Source organism: Neltuma alba, unplaced genomic scaffold (assembly GCF_004799145.2).
Source record: "Neltuma alba isolate B1F8T4 unplaced genomic scaffold, ASM479914v2 tig00007698_pilon, whole genome shotgun sequence".
NCBI lineage: Eukaryota > Viridiplantae > Streptophyta > Magnoliopsida > Fabales > Fabaceae > Neltuma > Neltuma alba.
The window spans coordinates 1-9,986 of NW_021634847.1; the positions used below are offsets into that span (position 1 = coordinate 1).

The 9,986-nt window shown below is 27.8% G+C and overlaps 1 protein-coding gene across 2 annotated transcripts; it reads right to left on the minus strand.

Annotated features, from left to right (window-relative positions):
• Positions 1–4,694: 4,694 nt before the first annotated feature.
• Positions 4,695–9,694, minus strand: LOC114753101 (chromosome partition protein Smc-like). Of its 2 annotated transcripts, XM_028941768.1 has the most exons (3): positions 9,689–9,694; positions 6,121–6,621; positions 4,695–4,975 (listed from the first exon to the last, which is right to left on the minus strand). In XM_028941768.1, exons 2-3 carry the CDS (start codon positions 6,596–6,598, stop codon positions 4,734–4,736), a joined length of 720 nt encoding a protein of 239 aa, XP_028797601.1. In that variant the 5' UTR covers positions 6,599–6,621; positions 9,689–9,694; the 3' UTR covers positions 4,695–4,733. The 2 variants fall into 2 exon arrangements, with proteins under 2 accessions (XP_028797601.1, XP_028797600.1); XM_028941767.1 differs by lacking the exon at positions 9,689–9,694 and having other exon boundaries at positions 6,121–6,749.
• Positions 9,695–9,986: the final 292 nt, after the last annotated feature.

Genomic DNA, 9,986 nt, shown 5'->3' on the forward strand with positions numbered 1-9,986 from the left:
GATATTTTAATTGGTTAATTAGAATTATATAACTATACTTTTTGACCGGCGAATTATATAACTATACTAATGATAATTAATTAATTTGGAATGATTCAGAATGTGCTGGGGCATGTGACTATCGATGTTCAGATACACAGTACAAGAAGGCATGTTGACTTTCTGCAATAAATGTTGCCTGAAGTGTTTATGTGTGCCTTCAGGAACATATGGTCACAAGGAAGAGTGTCCTTGCTATAACAATTGGAAGACCAAGGAAGGAGGGCCCAAGTGCCCTTAATTATTTCAATTTAAATCTTTGACTAAATAATTATCAAACTGCTTCTCTTATATAGTTGGATTAGTGGTGTTTTAAATTAGTGAATATTTTTTAAAAGGCCTCTTTTGCATTCTTATATTGAATAGAATAGGTAGGCTATCAAAACCAAAACTCTTGTGCGAGAAGTTTCGGGTTTATCCTTACTTGTAACTTCGGTTTATTAATGACTGTCACTCTAACTTGAAAAGAAGGGAAAAAAAGAATAGGCTAACAGACACATGACTCAATTAATTCTTGCAAGTATTATAAACCCAAGTCGTCTAACTAAATTTCGTTATGCCTTGTTAGATTAGGACACCATGATTAATCTATTATAACTCTATCTTCTTAACTACCTCGGTTCTTAGTTACTAAGAACTAATTTGAGGTTTAATATAAAGTCTAGGTTTCATGATGTGCAAGTCATAAAACAGAATGGAATGCGAAAAATCGGAGTTATGAGAAGCTTAAAGCTTCTTTTATTTAATTTTTCAAAAAAAGAACATGTGGAGCTCAGTTGTAACTCAATTGGAAAGAATTTTCGCCGCCTCATATGAAATTATAAATAATAACGATGATAATATAAAAAGTGAAAACTCGAGAGACTAAGTCATAGACAAATTAAAAGTTCATGGAATGAGTTATACCGAGTTATAGTTGAGAGATTAAGTTATAAATGAGTTAAAATTTAAAGGAGTAAAAGATTAATTTTCTCAAAATACAGTAAAAGATTAATTTTCTCAAAATACAATGTCATTTGCCTCGTCTCTAATATAGTAGACAAAAAATAGAAATACATGAAAAAGATAATTTTGAGTTCTTTTTTTTTTTTTTTTACAGCACAACCAAAAACACGTTTGTTTTTTCAGAACATTTGTTTTTTTTTATTTTTTAAAATTAAAAACGGTTTTGGAAACAAAAAATCAAGCCAGCCCTCAATAACAGTATCTTTAGATTATATATGGTTTTATAATGACTATTTTATTTATTTGTGAATTAAAATATTTTTATTTAAATATCACTTTTTAAAGGTTATACATAATTTTTTCAATATTTTAGGCATTATATCATTTTAATTATAATTATGTTGATCCCGATTTAAATAAGATTAAACTCTTAACTCTGAAACCATTGTTTCTCTGACCAAAAAACAAAATTAAAAAAAAAAAAACCATTGTTTCAACTGATGTAATGACATTCAGTTCTGAGCAGGGACTTTTGATCCCCCCCCCCTCCTTACTCATTAAAACCACATTGTATTAATTCATTAAAAAAAATCACATTGTATTAGAATTTTTGAGTTAAAGTTCATAAAACACCCTAAAGTATTTGTAATATTATTACTAAGCTAGCCGTCCATATTAAGATGCATTTCACGGCATTCGTAATTATTGTTGTCACATGTCCCCTTTCGCCCAATATACCTCCAATAGTTCGCAATCAAGGAAATTGATAGCTGTCCATATGTTTGGATTTGACTTATTATATTTTTCCTTTTATTAAATAAACTAGACTTGTGTTTTTTGACCAAAAAAATAAACTAGACTTGTGTTTCAAATCTAGGACAATAGATTTCGGCACAGGGAAATTTAATTAACTCTGGACAAATACATCAAGAAATTAAGTAGTGTTAAGAATCCAATAAACTAAAACCACCTAGGGCTGAATTATATTGAATAAAAACCTTGAATACTCTTAAGGACAGTATTAAAAAAAATAACATTGTGGAAATTAAATTTATGAGGTCTTATAATCTTACCTTTCTTTTAATCATGTTTTTTTCCCCCCTTTCTGTAGATCTTTAGATCTTTACGGTTTTCTCAATTATAAGGAATCAATTAATCATAATTGATATGAATGTTAATTAAGCAATATGTAAATTAAGACAAAATAAAAAATAAAGTGTTTTTAGAAAAATAAAATTTATTAAGGATAAAGGTGGATCCAATACCCGGATCTTATTTTTTGGATGCATTTATTATATCATAATCTTTTTATGGTGTATTCAGCACTCTGATTTTGTTTTTATGGTGCATACAGCACTTTAATATTATTTTTAGTGCATATAGTATTCTAAAGATCAAGGTACTAGATGTAACTCAAAAATAATATCAAGGTGTTGTATATACTAAGAAAATAAGATCAAGATACTATATGTACCTAGGAAATGAAATCAGAGAGTACTGATGCAACTTTACCCATTTATTTATGATCAACATAAAAATACAAAAATTTATTACACTCATGACCCTCTCCATATATCCATAAATAATATGTAATCTGATTTATTTTGATTCTATTTGGACATGTGTGGCAAAATTAGTATATGACAAGTTGGAGGCACATCATTAGCTACTACCGTTATTTCTTTTACAAATCACTAATAAATTATGAATATAAAGACGGATACTTATAATTGAACAAATTTTAAGGACCAAATAAAAAATTACAAGTTTGGTTAAAAAAATAAAACATTAGAAAAATAATTAAAAATATAGTGAAATTATTGAACTTACATATTTCTTCTTCTTTTTTTAATTTTTAAGCTACTGCTTAAACAGTCAAACTTCAGATCCCTATAAATGATGTCAGCATGACCCCAATTACTTTATATGTACACAAGAGAATGAGATTTGAATTACTATTTGTTAATTTGAATTTTAAACTTTTGCAAAAAGAAAAAAGGAAAAAACAAAATATGCGAAACTTGTCACGAGTATGTGATAGCTAGAAAGCATTATGGGACATGAAAGCTAATTTTGTACTAAAAAAAGTTAAAATAAATATTGACATAAAGCAGAAGCAATAATGCTTTAGATTCCTCACATACATATTTTATCAGAAATGGGACCTTCTTGACAGATATAATTCGTTTGTTGTTTTGTGAAACAAGTGACTATTGAAGCATCTTCTGCCCCTGAAGCAATACTTATTATTAGGTCTGCTTAATTTGGATGCGATCCCAATGAAAAATTGCTTTAAATTTATCATTCTGTTGACATTTAATTTGACTATTACATATTTATTTTTCTTTTACTAAATAAAAGTAATTGCTGCGTTTAAAAACATGACTAGTCCGAATAACAATATATATATATATTTTCATATAACTATTTGAGAGGGTCAGATTTGAGCATTGTTTAGACTAACTGGAAAACCACTATTTATTAATTAGAAAATTAAATTAATAGTAAAACAGTGAAAGTCACTGGGCTTTACTTAAATATTGATGATGACTGATTTAGAAAAGTTAAGATTTAAAGGCATGTCAAGAAAGAAGGAGACGTGTCTTAAAGTGCTAAACAAAATTCTTATAAATTACCCATTATTGTGGGATTTAAACCATGCTCTTTTTTAATAATTGAACCATCTTTTTATTAGTAGAATTTATATTGATTTTTTTTGTAATTATAAGAATTATGCAATATTTGGAACTATCGTAGTTTCCTAAAATTATAATTCAATTATTTAATAATAGATAAAATATATTTTTAGTCTTTTAACTTTATAAAAAATTTCAGTTTGATTCCTTATTTTTGAAAAGTATATTTAGTCCTTGAATCCTAAAATTATTAACAGAAAATGATGAAATTAATATCTTGAATGTTAATAAAATATTCTCAAATGCTAACATATTAACTTTAATTTTTAAAATAATTATGATTATTACCAAAAAAATTATCATTTAATACTAATAATTTTAGGATTAAATGATTAAAATATATTTTTTAAAGTTAATGGACCAAATTGAATATTTGTGTAAAGTTAAAGGATTAAATATAAATTGTAGCCTTTAAAACAATATCAAATCCCTTCTATTTGACTAATAATAGTGTTGATTAAAGAAAATAATTTTATTCTTGTTATTCAAAGTTGGATTAATGCCTCATTTACCTATTTCCACATTAAAAAATATATAATAATGATAACTGAAAGAGGAACAGAGAATTAGGTGGAAATGGCCAATTAATTATTAATCATGGCAACACTTTTAGCTTATTGCTCTATCATAAGGTGAATGGAAGCTTCTCTCAAATATGAATTTGTTTGCATCTACACAAGAAAGTAAGGGAAATTTCAAAAAGAACAAAAATAGAAAATCACTATCTTGCTTCTGCTTTTCTTGTCTATCTCACGATCCAAGAAATAAATTACCCTTTTCTTTTTTTAATTTAAAAAATAGAATTCACTTGCACTTTTTTATGCAAATAATAAAATTACCATGAAGTACGTATGCAAAAATACATATACATATTCGAATTAAGATCTCTGAAAGTAACAAGCAAAGGCAAAATGGAGGGGGGGAAAGGAAGGGAAAAGTAAAGTCTGACCTTTACATATGTAAATCTCACATAGGCGGGACCAACTTTTTTACTTAACTGACAAAATATTAGAGAATTTTATTTTACAAGTTAAAGCAACAAATTAATCTTAATTATCTGACAATTTTGGATTTCAAGAGCTTCTCTTTCGTCTGAAGTAAACTCTTATTGCCATTCATGATTCTCAAGCTTTGTCTCAACAAATCAAACTCTCTCTCCTTTTTAATCTTTTCTTGCTCCAATGAGTCCAATTGAGATTTTAGAGACTTGATTGTTCCTTCCTTATCTTCTAATTCTGTCTTCATTTTCTCAATATGCACCTCATTTTCTTCTGCTTTCCAACATAATCCATCACCTATATATCATCAAAAAGTCAAATAATTAAGATGCGCAAGAATGACTCGAATTCAATAAATATCTATATTTAATATAAACCGTCATATCAGATCTCAACCGTACCCCCAAGTTTTATTAATTTTCTTATTTTTACTAATTTTTTTTACTTCAAAAAATTTATTTTGTTAAAACTTACTTTGAATGGTTCGTATGTAAAACTGTATAAGCGATCTAGGCTTCTGGAAAAAAAAAAAACACACACACAAAAATTCAATGTACATTTTCTTCTTTCAAGTCTAACTTTAAAAGGACAGTGAAAGGCAACCAACCTCCCAACTACTGAATGCTTGAATTTATTAATTTAATTAGTTCAAAGGGAAAATCAACTTACAGTTATGGGTAGGTGTTGGGTTGTTTTTGCATATCGAATAGAATGGAGTGAAAAGAAAAAAAAATGTAAATCTGTAAAAGAAAAAGTTATTTTAAAACAAAAAATTAATAGGAACAGACGTACCATTGTAATTAAGTAATGATAATTAAGGGAATGCCAAGTAAAATTATTATCTAAAAGGATGAACTCAAGCACAAAATAATGCAAATGCTATAAATCTATTCAATCAATTAATTAATATGTGCCTTTTTAACTTAATTTAAAAAGAAACATACAAATGTTCAACTTTACTTTCCAGAAATTCTGTAGTTCAACATAAACATTACTCAGCTAAGCTCTGGAAACATTACTCTCTCCGGTGTTTTTGTAAATACAAATAACTGAACTTCATAAATTAAAAAGCTGGTTAAAATCAATTAAAAATAAGAAATATGTAAGAAAAATATAATTTATGTTTTCAAAAACATCTTTAATTATAGAGAGTGAGTATGAATGTGAAAGAGCACGAATAATTAATTAAGTATAATTAATGAGGTAATAATAAAAAATGATACCAAAGATTTCAAACAAGTTATTAATGTCTCTTGTAAATACGAACAAATCCAAGAAACCAAAATTGCCACTCCTTAACCAGTTTAATTGAATCTCTTTACACCTAAAAATGCAAAAACTTTAATTTGCCCAAATCTCTTGGGCAGACTGAAACGGACTCGATTACACATAATTATAATAATTCTCAAATCTAACGGAGTCTGATTCAGATATATACATACCATTATAAGTTCTCTGAATGAGGTCATCCAACTCAGTCTTAATTTCCAGATAAAGTTGTTTCCACTTCTCTACGGCTTCGTCTCTTCTTGCTCTTTCCTCCTTCATCTTCTCAACCAGAAGCTTCGTCCCCATTAATTCCCATTCTTTCCTACTATTATCCTCACCTTTTTCCATTATTCCCATTTTGTCCCTCTTCATCATCTCTCTTATCTTTTCCTCTCTCTCCTCCACCGTCTTCCTCAGCTGCGCCACCTCCTGCCTCAGCTTCGCCTTCTCTCTCCTCCACTCACTCTCCTTCATAGCAAACATCATTATCTCTCTCTCACAGTTCATGTACTCTCTCTCTCTCTCCGCCATCACCTTCTTTATCTCCTCTTGCAGAACCTTTACTCTGTGTTTCAGATTCATCATTTCCTTCCCGCAGCTGTAATAGTACCCTCCTCCTCCTCCTCCATTCTTGCTAAGCTTCCCTCCCATGGCGATCGATGATCTCTCTGCAACTTCTCCTTCTTCTCTGGATATATACCAATCTGCAGAGAGTGATAGAGAGAGAGAGAGAGAACGAGGGAGTGTTCTTATAGTGAGAGAGAGATGGAGAGAAAGTGAAGGAAAGTGATAGAATGTCAGTGCTGAAGAGCTCTTCAATGGCTTTAATAAAATAAAAAAATAAAAAAGAGCCTTGATAAGAGAGGAATTTAGCCACTTTTATGAACTCTGTTGGATAAGGTCATATATATATATATATATATATATATATATACCCGTAGTACTATTATTAATTCAACAGTGATGGGTGTGTGTTTGTTTTTCACTTACTGTCCGGGTCATACTTTTCTTCTTTATAAGGTTATCCAGTTTTCACACTTTAGCACAGCTGTTAATTTTTCTTTTAAATACTTCTCATTAATTGAGAGTTTATGTGATTTACATACATGCACATACATAGTAATTAAGGCATCAATCAAAGTTTTCTGAATTGTTATTACTTTAATTGACGTGATGAAAAAAAAAATCTTGGTATAAAAAAGCTGTGAGAAAGCATAGTATGCTTTTCCTAATTTACAATAGATTAATTTTTTATTTTAAATGATTATACAATTTTAGTGCTTTTCTTAAAAATAGTCATACCCATGCTTTATATTTTTATCATGCATATATCTAATATCGTTTTTTGTATATGCTTAAAATTTATAATATATTGATATTTGAATTTCTTTTGTCATGAATATTTTTGTCAATTGTACAACTTAATTAATTAATTTAATTCTTCGGCATATATTGGTCTTTGCTCGGTTTAGAGTTGCCTTCTATGGCACATCTCTTGGTCTTGGCATTGTAAATTTTCTTTTGATTTTTTTATACGATGTGCAGTTATTTTTATGTACTTTTTTGCATATAATATGGTTGATCATTTTTATTAAGAAAATTAATTAAAAACTTAAAATTTTATCCTTCAAAACTTTTTTTTAAAGAAAAGAGATTAGTAAGGACCGTATATTTTCTCTTTAAGGAAAGCACCACACAGCAATCCCAAAGACGTCATGGAGTATATATCATTTTTAATCCTATCAGTCCGTATAATCTGGGGAAAATATACAAACTAGGGTTGTGGATTGATGACAAGTGGAATCCACTATAGTTTTTTAATCCACTATAGTTTTTTTGTCCCTTAAATTGCATTGAGAAATATCTTAGTTGATTAGAGCATTACCTCTGCCACTTTGGGTAAAGACATTACTTTTATTTTATTTTTTTAATGCTTGAGCTACAATTATTTTCTCGAGTCAACTTACTATTTTTCAGATCCTAAAAAGTAACTGAAGGAAATAAAAAAAGACCCTAAAAATTTTAGTCCACTTGTTGAACTCCAAAGATGAGAGGCATACAGGTACTGTTCATGGAAGTGCTAAAATGGGCAATAGATTTTTTTAATCAGATTTTTAGTAGTTTAATGATTTTATTTTTTTCCCAACGTATTTTAATAATTTACTAGATTATTGTTGGCTTTCAGTTTATATGAAATTTAAATTGTGTCATAATGTTTATAAACGATGAAAATTGTAGTTTTATAAGATGTTTATATTACATAAAGAATGGAATATACATACATACACCGTAGGAAAATATATTACAAAATAACATAACACTGATAGTTTTATGGCAAAAAGTATTTTTTATATTTTAATAAAATAGTAATCCATATATTTATATATAATATAAAAATATCATAAACAATATCATTTTTATCATGCGGTGATGCCTTGTTATTTGTTAATTTACTTTTTTCAAAACAATTAATAAGATTTTTTAATTTTGTAAGTTTTCTTAAGATTACAGAATAATCTTCCCATATGAGGGTGGAAGGTCGATGCTTTTCTTAGTTTAATTATTTCATACTTTTAATCCATCCAGTTACAAGTTAATCGAAAAAAAATTTTTCCACTTGAAAATAGTATTGTTTTTTTTTTTTTGCCAACTCGAAAATAGTACTTGTTAAAGCTTTGGACTTAATTATTGTTCCGAACTATATTTATGACCATCGAAAACTGAAACATAAGTTAAAATTTTTTTAAAATTTGCAAGGTAAGACATTGGGTCATTAAAGCATTTTAAGATTTAATTATTATTCTAAAATGAATTTATGATTGCTAAAAGCTGAAAAATAAGTTGAAAATATTTCGCATCACACTTGGAAATAATATCTGATATTAACTTACTTTTAGGAATAAAATTGCACCACTAAAAAAATCGTGAGTAAAATTGCATCTTTATCCTTTTAATAAATTTGAAATGATCTCTCTAAATTACTCTTATATGATATTAAATTATACTACCTCCAATCTTAATTATAAGACCTTATTTGTAGACTATAAATAAGGTTTTACAATTAAAATTGGAGGTAGTATATCTTTTTATAACTTAAACAAATTAGTTTAAAGAAAAACAATAAATATGATAAATGAAATGGATTAAAATCTTATATTTAGAATTAAAACCAACTTGATATTTAACTAACTCCTGTATTTAGAATAAGAGGAGTATTTGGTTATTTATTTTATTATCCAAAGACATGGTTTTTTGTTTGAATTTCTATACTTTAAGGCATTTAATTATCATCAATATGTTTTTTATAAGGTCTTTAATTGTCATCTTGCTAATGGGAATTCACATGCAAAATTGTCTTGTGAGTGTGGGGTATATATGTTTATGAAGCCAATTATTAAACAACATTAGACAATGTATTCACGTCTCTGTGTGGGCCCCACCTCTCCTGTTTTTTGCCACCCAATAATGCGATACTGTACTTTGGCACTTTTGTACAGTCCATGTTTACGCGTGAGTTTGAGAAGCTACTTTTGAAAAAACAAAAAAAACAAAACAAAATCAGATCATTTTATTTCTTATTTTTGTGAAAAAGGTCATTTTTAAAATTCATGTATGTTGTGTACAAAAATTTGTTAAGCTAGATAAAATTTTCATGTATTTTTCACATACGATATACGAAATATGATCTCATATCATTTATGGCTTGCGGAAATGCCCCTTGTAAATTGTAATAAGTTGTACATTGGTTTATAATGATATTAATTTTCAATTGAATTAAATCTTTGAAAATTGACACAAATTTATATATATTCGCTCGCAACAGCTATTCCCATCTTGTAACTTGTTTGGATCCCATGAGTTTTCGTAGATCTAAATTTAATTTGTAAATTTTCTAATTGTTTAAATTCAATGAATATCAGTATTAAATAAATATAATTTTTTAAATAATACCATGGAACTATAATTTATATAAATATTAAAATATTAAAATTTATATGGTCAGCAATAAACGTACCCGAGGTTCACATTGTTTCAGAAT